Genomic DNA, 16,201 nt, shown 5'->3' with positions numbered 1-16,201 from the left:
AAGTCAATAACGTTGAATTTGAACAAAATATGAGGACTTGACTAGCATATACATACTAAAAAATGTTATACTTTAGATGGTAATTTTTTTTTTTCGTAATACTAGTAAGTAATATCCATTGAATAAGACTTTTTAACTACAAAAAAAAATCTATTGAATTTAAAGAAATTTGCTGACGTGGAAACATCTAGACCCTTAAGTGGATAAGCATTGTAAAATTATCCATTAGAACATTATCTATCCCATATGCATAGGCTACTCGCAATCATCAACACTAGCTTACCAATTGTGGTGTGTTTTGGGGCTTTTTTGGTCATCAGTACTACTACTACTATACTAAAGATGTCTTCACACATCCTATTATTATTTTTTTGTATGCATTGTCGTATATGTATTATATAGAGAGAGTAGATCAAATTAAATCATGGGTCCACTGTCCACGATATGTCACGTTTCAGTCTCTTACTCATCAAGTTGCAAAACTTATGTTTCATCAAATAAAGATGACTTGTTCGAATGCATGTATGGAATTCGGATGAGTTATAAAGACAGTGCAGTTTTGGTATTACAAGTCTTGGGTTTTCTTGGGTCGGCTCAATCAAGCATTGTAAAGTCTCTTGTAGATCGCACAAGGTGTAACCTATGACGCTCGTCTCCTTCTCGTCGGAGAATGCAGCGATCAGAATTTCACTCCTTGGTTTCTACTTTAATTAAGTTAATTGGTTGTCGTATCATTGGTTCCACTCTAAGTGTGACACATTGGTTCCACTCTAAGTGTGACAAAGCTCATACGTATTTAAGTGTGCATGTGGTTTCATTGCTTTCTCTTTTATAAAAGCTAGGTGTGTTTTCAGGGGTTTCATTGTAAAACGTAAACCTTACTTTATTTGGAATAAATTTTAACATTAAACCAAGGAAAGAAAACATGTAAAAAACATTACATCTTAATGTATCGAACAATTACATAGATGGTTTTACTGTTTTTTACTTCGTCGGTCGAAATACAAATGCATGGGACATTTTTCGGTTGCTAGCCATTTTTTAGGTTTGGGGTTGTATTCTTGTTTGCATGTGTTAGCATCATGAGAGATTGAGAGGCATAAGAGCACATAGTCATGGCGATGGCGCTATATCATTAACAAAAAAAAAATTCAATCTCCTTTAAGAAACTAATTAATTGGCGCAAATCACAAAAAACAGAATCATCTTTTCTTGATCATGCTAATAATTATATAAGGTTTTCCTTTTTTTATAACTCTCTTATCCCATCATGTGAACATAGAAACTAAAGATTTGTATAGCCTCATCCTCTTTAATACTACTCGGAAATATTTGGAAAGAAATAAGATATCAGCAATGCTACCGCAATTTAGGGGACGATACAATATTTGGGATCATAAACCCATATAATCTTTTTTCTTGCGTGTGCGTATATTTCATATATATAAACACAGAAAGAGGAACTCCATTGTTAAATCAAGAAACTTCAGAAAGTGGAGCTATTCGACAAGGTATTATGCTAATAACCACTTTTTTCATTTACTTTAAATTGATATATCTATGTGGTTTCCTTATTATTCTAGTTTATTATACATGTTTTAGAGTATTTGGATTTGGATTTAAGCACAGAAAAGCTCAAACTACACATATATTTATATATGGCGTTCTTCACATATGATGATATGAATCTTTGTTCACAACTACACATGTGAAGTCCGACACTGCTACGAAATGTTAGGGCATCCTTAACAAGTAAATCTAGCTTGATGCTATGAGTTAAAAGTTGTAATTGACAATGTCGATGATAAATACTTGTATTATTGGTTTGTACTAGTGCTTATACATTGCAAATGTTTTCACTAATTTGTATGTGTTTTGGTATGATGATATTAGTATTTTAAATTACATAATTATGAGCTATATATTGTTGTTTTTATTCTTTCTTATTTTTTTTTGGCTTTAGATTGAAACCAAGGTAACTGAATGGGTCGAAAGATGGTAAAGATGGAGAAGATACAAAACGAGAAGACGAGGATAACGACTTACAAGAAGAGGAAAGCATGCTTGTATAAGAAAGCCAGCGAGTTCTCAACACTTTGCGGCGTGGACACTTGTCTCATTGTGTATGGCCCGAGCAGAGCAGGGGACGAGATGGTCGCGGAGCCCGAATTATGGCCAAAGGACGAGAGCAAAGTCCGTGAAATCATAACCAAGTACAGGGACATTGCGTCAAGCAGCTGCACCAAGACTTACACCGTGCAGGAATGCTTGGAGAAAAACAACACTAAGGAGGAGAAATCTAAGAATGAGACAAAGTATTCTCCATGGGACAAAAAGCTCGACAAGTGTTCTTTAAACGAGCTCTATGCGGTTTTCATGGCGGTAGAAAACAAGATCCAGGAGGCTACAAATAGGAATCAAACATTTCCTGACACTACTTCTTGGTCTAATGAGCAACTTGGTCTATGCGGTTACAATCAGCAATGTCTTGAGCAGTATCAATTGTTTCCTCTACCTACTATGGAGCACAACGGATTCTCTTTTTTCCCTTTAAACAACCAGATCACCTCGAATACCGCGGAAGTAGCTTCCTTCTCATGTGCGACTGAGCCGATGATAGCGAACGGGCAAACCTTCTTTTACGGTAGTTGTTCGGATGGGTCATGTGCACCAGTGTTACAGAGGACAGCTTATGTGGAGCCGATACAATGGGGTTTAGGAAATAGTATGTTCAACGACGTGAAGCAGTTCCAAGATTATCACTTCAAGTTTGCACAAGTTAATGACTCGGAGGATTCAAGTAAACAACCTATGTAAAACAGGTCGTTTGCTTCATTTCTTTCAATGTTGGTTAGATCATTCCAAGAACTTTTTACTTGAAGTTTTTTCTACTAGTTTGTGGATTTTCAATAGATATCTCATGGAATAATAAAGGTAAGTTTTTATGAATTACTTATTGTACTAAAACAAATAGATTCGACCAACAACTAAATATAATATCATTTGAAAACATATCTAACTATCTAAATTTTCAAAACTAGAGTTACAAGATATACTGAGGAATCTTTTAGACTGACAAAAAGTTAATTTGCTTCTTGTAGAACCAAAATGGCTCCTACGAACAGCAATGTGCATAGAAGACTGTGTTGGACAGATATAGAAGCCGACTTCTCTCCGGCAGGAACCTCAGCAGTCACTGGCGCCAAATTCGCCGTTGCTGGTGCAGAACTACTTACCGGACCTCGTCCGTAAGGAAATATGTCCGGCGTATTCGCTGGAGTTGATGGAATATGAGGGGTTGTTACCGGCGATGTTGCTGCGGTCTCTGGAGCATCGGCGGGTGGTTGGTTTGATGGGGTGGTGGCAGGTGATTCAATGGAGGTGGTGGGACTCATTGTTGGAGTGGAGATTGGAGACTTCACTGGGATCGTAGTGGGAGGGGAAACAGGGGAAGTTGCAGGAGTAGAGACAGGAGTCATGGCGGTAGTTGGAGTGGAAGTCGCCGGAGTAGAGACAGGAGTCAAGGCGGTAGTTGGAGTGGAAGCAGGGGAAGTCGCCGGAGATAGAACAGGGGATTTCAAAGGAGACGAAATGGTTCGAGATGTAACAGGGGAAGTCGCGGGAGATGAAACAGGGGATCTCAAAGGAGTCGCAATTGTCCGAGAGGAAACAGGGGATGTCGCCGGAGTAAGAACTTGGGATTTCGATGGAGACGCAGCGGTCCGAGATGGAGAAGTTGCCGGAGTAAAAACAGGGGATTTCGAAGAGGTCGGAGTAGTAAAAACAGGGGATTTCTCCGGAGACGTCGTAGGCAAAGTTCGCTTCGTTGGAGATTGCGTCTCTGGGGAGTTTTGAATCACGGGAGGAGGTACAGTAGGCGTTTGAGGAGACTTCGTCGGAGATATAAAATGATGAGATTTTGATGGAGGATGTTGCTTCACGGCGAGTCTCGGAGATTGTGCGGGTGCATTGTCCGCTCGAACATTACCAGAAATAGAAATTAAGAAGACAAAAATGGAAATTACAACAAGCCGATGCATCGTATATCTTGTTTTGTTTGATTCTGGGAATGAAAACAAAAATCCAAAAATGTTGTGTTTTGATTCTCTGTTCTGAGAAAATGAGTACTATGAATATTTGCAATTTTCAGTTGATGGATTTATAAGAGAGAATTAAAAAAAAATACGCGAAACGACGTGAATCGTGATATATGACCGTTGGTGGCGCCTGTGTATTATTTGACCGGCTGTAGGAAGTGAAGTAGCCGTTAAACCGGTTGAAACTGGTTAATAGTAGACGACAGGAAGTTTAGTTAAGAGAAGTTTGGACGACGTGATGTTCAGAAGGCTCTGAACGACAGGTAATTCATACTGGTCTTGTAACTGAGCCCATTAATTAGCTAACCCATTTATTGTGGCCCATGAAATAACCAGTGTTGGATTGTTCTGTAAATTTCTACACGTGTTTTCTTAAAAGGACTCTAAAATGCGCGATCTTGCACAGTGTACGATAGAGAATTTAGTTGAATTCCATTGCGAAGGAAAAAAAAAGTTTTAATTGTAAAAAGAGAAAAAAATAATTAAAAAAAGAGGAAGAAGAAAATCCTAGAAATTTCACAAATCTGCCGGATTAGGGTTTCTAGCCTTTTCTCCGTTTCTTGCTTCCGGGAACAGAAGCTCGTGTTCTTGAGATTTGTTCATGTTCCGAGTGAGAGCATAAGCTTGTGGTATTCTGATTTGAGAATACGATTTGAAAGAAAGGAGCTTTCATTTTAACACCTGGAAGAGAGTTTAAGATGGATGAGGGAGATGGGAGAGATCAGATGGATCAATTCCATCAAAACGAAGCGATATCTGCCGTAGCTGACGACGGGTTTATGGCGGAGGAGGAGGATGACGATTATGAGGATCTTTACAACGACGTTAATGTTGGAGAAGGGTTTCTACAGTCTGTGAAAAAGAACGACGAAGCGGGATCGAGAAACGAGGAGAAGGAGAAGGTTAGTATCGAGGGGGATGATAGGGTTGAACCCGTTTTAGCTACGTCGGAAGCTGAGGTTTCGATACCTGGTTTGGTTGGTGAGAGCCTTGCTAAAGAAGGAGAAGCAGAAGGGGGAGGAATTGCTACTGATGTGGTACTCGCTTCTAGTGGATACGGAGCTCAAGAGGTTAAGGTAAGCGATGTTAGCCATGAGACTCCTGGTGGAATTGGTGCTGGTACTGGAGGCGGGATTAGAGTTGAGCTAGGGCCAGCTGCCAATCGGGCAACTGATCTTGAGGCTCCTAGAGGAAATAACATTTCTCAGGGTCTCTTGCCACCACCGCATGTGTTAGGAAATAACGAGAATTTGATGAGACCTGTGATGAATAATGTTAATGGCGGGACTCCTCCTGGACCTGGTAGTAACATGGTTGGAAACGGAGGTAATATAGCTATGCCTGGTGTTGTTGGCGGGGGAACTGGTGGAGGAGGCGGTGGAACTTTTCTTTTCGTTGGGGATTTGCATTGGTGGACAACTGATGCTGAGCTGGAGGCAGAGTTGTGCAAGTATGGTGCAGTGAAGGAGGTTAAGTTCTTCGATGAGAAAGCTAGTGGGAAGTCGAAAGGGTATTGCCAAGTAGAGTTCTATGATCCTATGGCAGCTACGGCTTGCAAAGACGGGATGAATGGTTATGCATTCAACGGTAGGCCTTGTGTTGTTGAGTATGCGTCTCCGTATTCGATTAAGAGAATGGGAGATGCACAGGTGAATAGGACCCAACAGGCACAATCTGTAATTGCACAAGCTAAGAGAGGAGGGCCTGCTGATCCTCCAAGTAAACCTGTGGTGACCAACAACAACGCCGCCATTGGCGGGAATTTCCAAGGTGGGGAAAATAGAGGATTTGGTAGAGGTAATTGGGGTAGAGGCAATAATCAAGGAATGGGTAGAGGACCAGGTAATCAAATGAGGAATAGGCCTGGGATGAATGGAAGAGGTTTGATGGGTAATGGTGGAAGTGGGTTTGGTCAGGGCATGGGTGCAGGACCTCCTATGAATATGATGCATCAACCAATGATGGGGCAAGGGTTTGAACAAGCTTTTGGTGGACCAATGGCGCGAATGGGAGCCTATGGAGGATTCCCTGGGGCTCCAGGTCCACCGTTCCCTGGGCTTTTGTCTTCATTTCCTCCTGTAGGAGGAGTTGGTTTACCTGGAGTGGCACCTCATGTGAATCCAGCTTTTTTTGGACGAGGGATGCCGATGAATGGAATGGGGATGATGCCTAATGCTGGTGTTGATGGAGGACATAATATGGGAATGTGGGATCCTAATAGTGGAGGATGGGCTGGTGGTGGTGAAGATTTGGGTGGTGGAAGAGCTGCAGAATCGAGTTATGGGGAGGAAGCTGCATCTGATCATCAGTATGGAGAGGTTAATCATGATAGAAGTACTCGTCCGAATCCTGTGAAGGATAAAGAAAGAGCTTCAGAAAGGGAATGGTCTGGTTCATCCGATAGAAGGATTCGTGAGGATAAAGATGCTGGTTATGAAAGGGACATACCAAGGGAGAAAGATGTTGGTCATGGTTATGAGATACCAGAGAGAAGGCATCGTGATGATCGAGACACTGGTCGTGAGCGTGAGAGGGAACATCATCATAAGGATCGTGAACGCTCCAGAGATCGTGATCGTGACAGAGAAAGGGACAGGGAGAGGGATCGTCATAGAGAAGACCGAGAACGATATGGTGGTGATCATCGTACTAGACACAGGGACGAACCTGAGCATGATGATGAATGGAACAGAGGTCGGTCATCGAGAGGACACAGCAAATCACGATTGTCTCGGGAGGATAACCATCGCTCAAGATCAAGAGATGCTGATTATGGGAAAAGAAGGCGGCTTACTACTGAATAAATATCGGATAAGTAAGTAGTTGAATCTAATGGTATCTTGCGTTCCTTGTGTATAAATTTACCATTCTTTTTGATCTTTTGCTTATAAGTTTTCCTGACTAAAAGTTAGTTGTCTTATAGAACATATTAGGGCCCAACATATTATTGTCTAATTGTCGAAACTGTGTATATCTCGCAGATAGATGACTTTACTATCATTGTAGTTTATATTTCTACCCTTCTCTTTGCTGACTAAGGTTTTTGTTGTCTTCTTAAATTTGTAATGTTATAGGTAGATTGACTGTGAGAGCTCCTGCAAAACTATAATGGAAGAAAAGGAAGAAGAGGAAGAAGAAAGAAGACCTCAGAGAACGGCAGGTTGTTGTCGCAGAAAGAAGTCTGTCACTGGTGAAATCTGTTCTTCAACTCAGCTTAGTTACCTAGAAGTGGAAAGAAACTTGGCAATCGTTTGCCTTCTTTAAGTTATTAGACACCTTACCTGTTGCCATTTTTATGTGAAACTTCTAAAGACCAGTGTGTTGTGGTGATGTTTTGGCCTTTCGGGTTTCCATCCATTTGTGTTTAGATGTTCTTCTTTTAACTGTTTCTGAATTTGTTGTCCTGTAGTTGTATTAGTTGCAGCCAAATAGTTAGCCTGGCCAGTGCTACTGATTTTGTTTCTCACATGTTTAAGCCATTTGGGCTGTATTGTATGTATCTAACTATCTATCATATTGTAAGCCCTTTCATCTGCCTTTAGGATCTTCAGAGATCATGAGACATGACAAATGTAACAGCATGTGCATCCTTTGGGATTGTGTTTTTGTGATTTCCAAAAGTGATGTAGTAGATCATTTTTCTATATTTTTTTGTTGTTGTTGTAGAGGAAATCTTGTAGCTGCTTGTTCAAGTGTGTACATACATAACAGAAAATCATATTTCTCCATGTTGATGTGTTTTGTTTAAGTTTCTGTAGCATGAACACATCCTCATCAATGGCATACAGATCCTAATTTCTTCATTAGCACTGGCCATGTTGAATCTTCCTTGTTCTGTTGTGCTCTTTATACATAGCTTGATTTCATTAGAATAGTTATCTTTTGAGATCGCTTTCTTTATGTTCGGGTGAATTGCGTGCTTTCGGTCCCTTCTTTCTCGGCATCTATTTAAGTTTGCAAACTTGAGCTTGGTCTTGCTTGATTGAAAAGATCACTAGTGTCATCGTCAATGGCCTCTTTTACTCTTTAATGAGTTTAATCAAAACAAGATAGTCAAAATGATGATATAGGTTCTAAGGAAATTTGAACAAATGTCTTTTAAAGGAAACCTAAATATCAAAAGGGTGTTTAAATGGGGCATGAATCCTAAAGGCGCTTATGTTTAATTGTATACACAAACAAAGCTGCTTATCTGAAAACAACTATAGCTTCTCGTCTTCTTCTCTCTGACTCTACCAAAAGTTAGAAAAAAACCCCCTGCTTGTAGCGCAATCCAAGACCAAAAAACAACCAACAAATTACATTCTCTGATATATTTGCCTAACGACTATAGGCAATGGAGGAGAGAGACCCCTTGAAGCTTAAAATAGGAACTAGGCTAGATTTATGTGCTTTGTGATCAGGCTTTAACCTCCTCTCCACCACCAGATCCTCCAGCTTTCTCTTTCACTTTTTCTTCTCTTCCTCATCCTCAGCATCCTCTTCCCCTTCATCATCCTCAGCTTCATCTGCTAACTTAGTGAGCTCATCTTGGATCATCAGCTTAATAGATGATTTTTTTGAGGTGAGATTGATTTTGAACTTCCCATCTGAAAGAGGTGAAAACAGTGCATGTTAATCAAACAAAACAGCAACCATATGCAAGACCATCGGTGAAGAAAACAACTGGAAACAATCTCATCTGGTCTTTACCTAGTCGCTTGAGGATGTCAGTGAATGTAGCCTGTCAGAAAATGATAAAGCATTTGTTAGATATCTATCTTCTACACTCAATTATTATAATTTCATGACAGATGTTTCACTGTTAAAAATCCTTACCGTGTTGAAATCCACACCTTTCAAGATATCAATAATTGCATTTTTCAACTCTTCATCACTAGGCTCCTTGGTAATTTCTTTCCCTTTTCCACCTCTTTTTCCTATTAGTAGATAAACAAGATTGACAAACACGGATAAAACATAATGTCAGAAGAAAACTAAGAGCTGTAAAATATTAGTTTAACTTCCGCAGTATAAGACCAAGGATTAAGATTTCTCAAGCTTAGCATGTACTCACATATGCTTTATTATTAATGAGAGAGATTTAGAAAAGCATCCAAACCTGGTTTCTCTTTTGATGCAGATTTTGAAGGAGCCGATGACTGATCCTTGGCCGGTTTTTCAGTCTTCTTTCTCTTTGAGGATGCCTTTGGACTTGTATCACTGTCTTCATCACTCTTTTTCCGTTTACCTGCTGAGCGCTTCTGAGTAGCTTTCTTTGGTGGACTGGATTTCGCAGAGACTTCAGTTTTCTTGCTTCTCGATTTCCGTGATGATTCATTCTTTTTAGATGGAGTCCTAGAACCACGTTTCTTCTTTTTTGTTTCTTCCTCTGACTCCTCATCAGATTCAACTTTCTCCTCACTTTCAGAAGGCTGGGGCGCCTCGTCCTCAGATTTGTCAGGAAACCCATTTTCATTCTCCTCCTCTTCATTCTTTTCATCTTCCTCCTCTACCTCCTGCTCTTTCTCTTCTTCATCTTCGTCTTCTTCCTCTTTCTCTTCTTCAGACTCATCATCAGAATGAGGTAAACTCTTTTTCTTAGTCCTTGTTGCTTCCGGAGTCTTTTTTTGGCTCTGTAAAGAACACGTAAAAAGGAATCAGATTTCAGGTAGTTGGACCACATACAGTTGACACAGTGAATTGAAGAAAAGCTACACATGCATCAACTCCATACACACATTCTCTTCACAGTTTCTAACACAAAGATTTATAAACCTTCAGTTTTAAGCTACTGCGTGATACCTTTGCTGATCGTTTTGAAGATGAGCTTCCAGCTGCAGGTGAACTTTTCTTAGGAGTTCTTTTGCGCTTCACTCCCTTTTCAGTAGGAAAAAAAAAGTTTGAGTATGCACAGTAAAAATTTAGGCTCTAATGCTGAACAGAAAGAGTTTACAACACCAAAGTAACCTTCTCTTTCTCATTAAGGAGAACATCACTTGTCGCATGAGGTTTCTCCAAAAACTCAGCCAGCATTGTAACAATATCTTCCTGTATTGGAGGGAAAGTACCAGACAGTCAGTTGCCAAGTTGATTACATCAGGGAAAATACATAGGCATTGATCCCTAACATGATGCTCATTCAATCATGACAGTAAAAGAAACTCCAAAGAACGAAACTTAGAAATGAGTAGCTCTAGTAACCTTCTTTGTTGTAGCCTTAGCAACTGATATGTCGAAAATTTCGCAAAACTCCAGCAATTTTTCTTTGTTGGTTTTGTCAAGCTTCTCTTTTACTCTCAATTTTGCCTTTTCCTGCCAAATATCATTTGAGAAAATTATGTAAGAAATATGAGACGACCATATGTAGAACATTATTAATGTATTGTCTCGCCTACCTCATCTCCTTGCCATTTGTAACCAGAAAAGCGTAATATGTTCGTCTTGAGCTGAGTAGCCTGTCAAAACAAGAAAATTGAGTCACATAACCATGATTAGCATTATACATACGATTGACAGTTTATTTAATTGTCTAATGGCATGGCTAAATATGTAAGAGATGCTCACTTTTCCTCTCCTCCCACTGAATAGAAGCATGTGTAGCTGCTTGAGAACTTCATCAGACTTCTTCCTTGATATCCTGTAAGCAACTGCAGAGATAAATACAAGTTGTCAACTTTATTTCAAGTGCAGATAATAATCTAGTCACTAAAACCAAAAGAAAAACATCTCACAAAAATGAGTGGAAAAGCCAGAAAACAAAAATATAGAGATAAGACAATTAAGCCTATACAGTCAGAAAGAGCACTCCAACAATAGTAAAGGACTATGTGTTCAAGCAAATCATAAGAAAAGCAAAAGCCAAAAAGACTGTTCAATACAATAACTAAATTAGGCAGAGGAACTTTAAAGATTCAAATATTTAGAATATAAACATACCATTGGGGATATCTTTGAGAGGTGTCCCTTTTCCCTGCATTATCCAAATCAAGTTATAAACGGTTCTAACAATAAAACACTACATACAAACCAAACAATAGAAAATTATTGGCAAACCTTTTCAACATGGAATTCCCTTGAAGAATCTTTATCAATCACTGCAACAAGCCTTTCAACAGATTTTCGCTCACGAACAGGGCGATCAGAGAAAGGAGTCCTGGGTTCGATATCCTTCTTTTCTTCCTCACTCTTTGTCTTCCCGCGAGCCTTCTCAGTCTTCCCTTTCCCTCGCTTGTTAGACTTCTTGATATCTTCATTTTTGTCTTCCTTATCATCATTACTCTCTTCTTTTTCATCTTCCTTATCATCCATGCTCTCTTCTTTTTCATCTTCCTTCTCGTCCTTCGTCTCTTCTTCTTTATCTTCATCCTCATCCTTCCTGTCATTTATTTCATTTTCATTCTCGTCCTTACTCTCTGTTTTTTTGTCTTCCACGTTTAGCTCATCAACTTCAGTTTCTGCCTCCACTTCCTCTTCTTTGCTTGTTTCCTTTGCTTCCTCTTCTTTATTTGTTTCCTCCTCTTTCCCTTCTTCAGCCAGTTTGTCCTCATTATTTTCCTTCGGTGCTTCTTTGTTATTTTCATCCTCACTGACATCGTCCCCCTTGTCTCCACCGACCAACTTTTCTTCCTCTTTGATGTCTTCCTTATTCCCTTGTTCCTTTCCATTTACTTGCCCTCCTTCTAGTTTCTCCTCCTTTGATTCGTTCTCAGTTTTCTCTAGGTCTCCTTCAGTAATATCTATCTTCATCTGTTGATTTTCGGTGTCTTTTGTATCTTTCTTGTCATCAGACTCCACATTTTCTTTCATTACAGTATCTTCCATAGTAGCACCTCCAGAAACACCATCATCAGCTTGCAACTTCTTGTCATCTGTGTCTTCATCCATTTTATCAGCTTCTGGTTGTCCCTTGTCTTCGTCCAATTTAGCCATCTCTGCTTGTTCCTTGTCTCCGTTGACATCTTTCTCTTCTGATTTCTCATTCTCAACTTTCTTTTCTTTGTCTGTAACCTCCGCCTCTTTATTTTCTGTCTCACTTTTTCCTTCATGTTGCTTAGTCTTATCATCTATCTCCATTTTATCAGCTCCAGTACCTTCAGATTTCTTCTCTTCCTGTGTTTCCTTGCCACTAGCATTTTCCTGCACTTCTTTTCCACTGATTGCATCTGATGTCTTCTGAAGAGAACCAGTCCCATTTTCTGTTGCCTCCACAGTGACTTTTGTATCTTCTTCCCCCATTGCTAACCCAGTGTTCAGTAGATCTTAAAGCCAGAAACACAAGAACGCTGTGGAAAAAATAAGTATAGTGTCAAAAGCTTACACAACAGGGGCATATGGTATAATATCTCTTGACACAATTTCAGAAGTTCGTGAACCAAAAAGGTGACGCCAAAGAAGGGTTACATAATCCAAAACAGGTTTCACCAGCAACGAAACTAAATGTGCGCAAGAATAACTAATAAGGAACAAGCTCATAGCAACATGTAAACTTCATTGCATCTCATCTCTCTATATACAACTGAATAGAACTTCAAGGTGCTCTTACCAGAGGAATTGAATGAAAAACCTTAAAAAGATTCGATTTTTATAAAGAATATAGACATCAAGTAAGTTCTAAATGATCTAGTCCAAAGCTAAAAACAAGGGTAACCAAAATCTCCCTCAATTTGTAAACTTTCTAGGAAAAAAAAAGAACATAGATTTAGATCCAAACCACAACCACGATGTAACTCAAGAAGAATCCTTGAGCTCACAAAGAAATCAAGATTAATCTCTCTCGAAACTCAAAATTCGTACGTTCCTCAACTAAACTAACACAAATTCACAAAATCATAAATAAAAAAAAGAAGAACGCAAAACACAAACCCTAAACGCGACTTCAAGAAGCAAAGCAACATTCAAAACCAAAAAAAAAAACAAAACACCCACATGCGAATATAAACGAAAGCTCAAGAGATTCAACCGCTAAAACAAACTAACCAAGCTCAGAGTGTTCAAAGAGACTCGAAAGGAGGAGACTTTGGAATCTCACCTCGCTATCCAAAGGCTTCAAAGCACTGAGCTTTTTTTTTTTTTTTTTTTGCGTTTAGAATCAGAATAAAACCAACGCTCCGATTTCTATAGGGTGAGTGATTCGGACGCAAAACCGGATTTTAAATACAGTTAATTGCCACGTCGGACGTGTTGAACGGTTCAGATTTCGTGTTCGATACTCTCCTGGATCGGTGACGCTAGACAAACCCAACCCTCTCCGGTACTCTTTACTTAATCCTAAGAAAATAAAAATCTTCTTTATTTGAGATTATCCTAATTAGGGGGATTACATTAGATTATTAGATTAGATTAGAGAGATCTAAAAAGTCATGATCAATTTTAATAATGTTAAATAAGTTTTTAGACACTCTATGTTTGACAGTTTGTTGCCACGTATAATACTGTTTTCTCTTTTTAATATTGAAATTAATTTTAATATTTATTAATAATAGAAAATAAAGAAATTTATTTATGATTTTCAAATTAGATATAAATAACTTTTAAGAAAATTATGATCCATATTTAGTACTGAAAAATAAGTCTTAGCCGGTATTTAACGGTTTTTCATGTATAATATTGTGTTTATATTTTGAAATGATATTAATATGAACACATACAAAGAACTCCTTCAGATGTCACGTAAAGCATTGGTATATGGAACTCTTTCAACGAGTGCCACAATGAGGTCAAGACACATTAATCAGCATTCCCATTGTCGAAGGTGTTGCAGAGATGATGAAACATCAGCTTATATATATATTTTTATTGTGAATATGCTTGAGCTGTTTGGTGAAGTTATGGAATTCCAAATAATAGAGTTTTGGACTCTTCTATCTTTGTGGAGGAAAAACTTCAGGGTATCTTCTCAATGAATTTAGATCAGAATGTAGATAATGTTATTAAACAACTGCCTATATGGATTCTATGGAGACTTTGGAAAAACATTAATATGCTCACTTATTCCTTGGAGAATTTGTATTTAGTCAGGCTAAGAGGGATGCAAATGAATGGTTAGATGATATGGTCGTGGCTGGTTCTTTTCAACAAGCTCAAAGACGGTGCACTATTCAAGTACGTTCGCCTTCTCACTGATCTTGATAAGAGAATGGATGGAAAAAATGCAGTTATGATGGTTCTTTTATGAATTCTACAACAAAGGCAAAGGCATGCATGTTAGCTTTTCTCGAAAGGTTTATGGTGATTATGAAGGTTCTGGTCAAGCTATTAGGTAATGTACTAGTAATCCTTTAGAATGTGAGCTTCAAGTGGTCATCAAGGCTCTGCAACATGCATGGTTTAATGGTTTTAAGAAGATACATATGGAAAGAGATAATAAGGAGGTACTACATCTTTTACAAGATAAAACTCTAAATTTTGCAGCTGTAAATTGGATCAGAGATGTGAAGACTTGGACCTAGAGATTCGAGAGTATGAACTTTAGTTGGGTATCAAGATTGAGGAATAAGTGTGTTGATATTTTGACTAAATCTACACTCCCAACTACTACTAATGTGTGTATCATATATAATCATATCCCTAGCACTTTGGTTTCTGCTTTACATTGTGATAACAATCTAATTCATTAATAAAGTTTACTGAGTTAAAAAATTATTTTTACAATTATTTGCATCAAATATTAAAAAAAAACTAAGGAAATTATAATCGATATTTAATACAGAAGAATAATTTTTACCCAGTGCTTACGATTTTTTCCACGTAAAATATTGTGTTTATATTTTTTTGGTAATGAAACTAATGTGGATTTTTAGTGGAAAATAAAACCTTTAAAAATAATATTATCCTTATTAGATAGAAACAATTATTTTTTTGAAGTTTTTATTAGATAGAACCAATTATTTTTATGAAGTTTTTATTAGATAGAAACAAATAATTTTTAAGCAAGGGATCTAGTCTCACAAGTCACAACTATCTGAATCATATATACACAGATGCATATTGCATAAACATTGGAAGCATCTATTACAAATTTACACACCTAAAGCTGCATAATCTTAAATCTTATTGCAAAATAATTTAACACATTTAAACTAGTACTATGTATACCCATCATCAGAATCCTTAAACCCTAAACCCTATAGTCACCAAATATCTAGAACACTAAATATATTTGATATTCTTTTGTACATTTGAAATGGAAAATAATGGAAAAAAAACCGGAAACGATGGTGTGATCAACTGATCATGAGATCTATCGAATTAGATTACAATCGTCTTTTAATAGACCCAATGGAAATATCAATCTCGATAAGGTTATCTTCTTCCATATTCACATCACCAATCTCTTCTGCCTGATCTTCGTAATCAATGTTTCTCATTGCCTCTATAGTCTCTGCTTCTTCACTCACAAGAGCAATCTCAATGAGACCATCTTCATCCTCATATTCATCATCATAAGCTTCTTCTTGGGATCTCTCAGCGGAACATAGTACTCTTGTCTTTTTCTTGAAGGATCTTAGAAAGAAAACAGAAGTGGAGATGAACAAGATTGCCATGGTTATTAGGAGAGAGGAGAAGCAGAACCCATGAGAGCTTAAGAAACAGAGGAAAGCTACAAGAAGAGACAGCAATGACAGCTGTAAAAGCAAGCAACGCCAAGAAAAATGCTTTTCATCATCAGATTTTTCCACCATTCTGGAAACTTTATTTTCAAAAGTTGAAACAAAAAAAACAAAAAACACAGAGCTAGTTCAAGAGAGAAGTCGAGATTGTCTCGTTATATCCATTGATCTTTGAGATATATGTCTGATTTAAATCATTAAAGCAAGCTTCGCTCTGTTCGGATCTTGATAAAAGGATAAAGAAAGACGAATCTGAGTTCTTGAGAAAAGTTTCAGACAAGTCTGAGAGAGAGAGAGAAGGAATCAGAAAAGTCAGAGGAACCAAACAAGAAAGCTTTATTTGTGTTCTCTCTCACACTTTCCTACATAATTACACACCTGCAACTAATTTTTTTCGAGATGAGGGAAAAGCCTTGGCTTTTGCATGTACGTATTTGAAAAATAAAACACTGTGTGATAAATCTATAAACAAAAAGCTTTGGAATGTGGTAATAAATCCATGTGAAGCCCACT

At 38.1% G+C, this 16,201-nt stretch overlaps 5 protein-coding genes across 5 annotated transcripts; 3 read left to right on the top strand and 2 right to left on the bottom strand.

Annotated features, from left to right (window-relative positions):
- Window positions 1–1,983: 1,983 nt before the first annotated feature.
- LOC17875945 (agamous-like MADS-box protein AGL82) lies at window positions 1,984–2,817 on the top strand. Its single transcript, XM_006281418.1, has one exon. It carries the CDS (start codon window positions 1,984–1,986, stop codon window positions 2,815–2,817), a length of 834 nt encoding a protein of 277 aa, XP_006281480.1.
- Window positions 2,818–2,945: 128 nt separating this feature from the next.
- On the top strand, window positions 2,946–3,912 carry LOC17875077. The gene is given in 1 exon segment (XM_006281818.2): window positions 2,946–3,912. A coding segment is annotated over 1 exon segment (654 nt). The 5' UTR covers window positions 2,946–3,258.
- A 678-nt stretch (window positions 3,913–4,590) lies between these two features.
- LOC17875947 (cleavage and polyadenylation specificity factor subunit 6) lies at window positions 4,591–7,641 on the top strand. Its single transcript, XM_023781874.1, has 2 exons — window positions 4,591–6,912; window positions 7,172–7,641. The coding sequence occupies exon 1, from the start codon at window positions 4,796–4,798 to the stop codon at window positions 6,899–6,901; it is 2,106 nt and encodes a 701-aa protein (XP_023637642.1). The 5' UTR covers window positions 4,591–4,795; the 3' UTR covers window positions 6,902–6,912; window positions 7,172–7,641.
- A 525-nt stretch (window positions 7,642–8,166) lies between these two features.
- LOC17876922 (myb-like protein X) lies at window positions 8,167–13,165 on the bottom strand. The gene is given in 13 exon segments (XM_023780283.1): window positions 8,167–8,547; window positions 8,550–8,686; window positions 8,790–8,820; window positions 8,916–9,016; window positions 9,199–9,712; window positions 9,882–9,956; window positions 10,047–10,127; window positions 10,281–10,391; window positions 10,475–10,534; window positions 10,644–10,726; window positions 11,016–11,049; window positions 11,133–12,361; window positions 13,056–13,165. Coding segments are annotated over 12 exon segments (2,460 nt in total). The 5' UTR covers window positions 12,315–12,361; window positions 13,056–13,165; the 3' UTR covers window positions 8,167–8,496.
- A 2,019-nt stretch (window positions 13,166–15,184) lies between these two features.
- On the bottom strand, window positions 15,185–15,812 carry LOC17876402. The gene has a single exon (XM_006282296.2). It carries the CDS (start codon window positions 15,758–15,760, stop codon window positions 15,332–15,334), a length of 429 nt encoding a protein of 142 aa, XP_006282358.1. The 5' UTR covers window positions 15,761–15,812; the 3' UTR covers window positions 15,185–15,331.
- Window positions 15,813–16,201: the final 389 nt, after the last annotated feature.

This window comes from Capsella rubella, unplaced genomic scaffold (assembly GCF_000375325.1).
Source record: "Capsella rubella cultivar Monte Gargano unplaced genomic scaffold, Caprub1_0 scaffold_8, whole genome shotgun sequence".
NCBI lineage: Eukaryota > Viridiplantae > Streptophyta > Magnoliopsida > Brassicales > Brassicaceae > Capsella > Capsella rubella.
The sequence above is the reverse complement of the archived record's forward strand: the minus strand, read 5'-3'. Positions and strand labels throughout refer to the sequence as shown.

What these genes read in the sequence shown, in the direction of transcription:
- LOC17876402 (XM_006282296.2), bottom strand. Translation starts at nt 15,760, where the DNA reads ATGGTGGAAAAATCTGATGATGAAAAGCATTTTTCTTGGCGTTGCTTG.
- LOC17875945 (XM_006281418.1), top strand. Translation starts at nt 1,984, where the DNA reads ATGGGTCGAAAGATGGTAAAGATGGAGAAGATACAAAACGAGAAGACG.
- LOC17875947 (XM_023781874.1), top strand. Translation starts at nt 4,796, where the DNA reads ATGGATGAGGGAGATGGGAGAGATCAGATGGATCAATTCCATCAAAAC.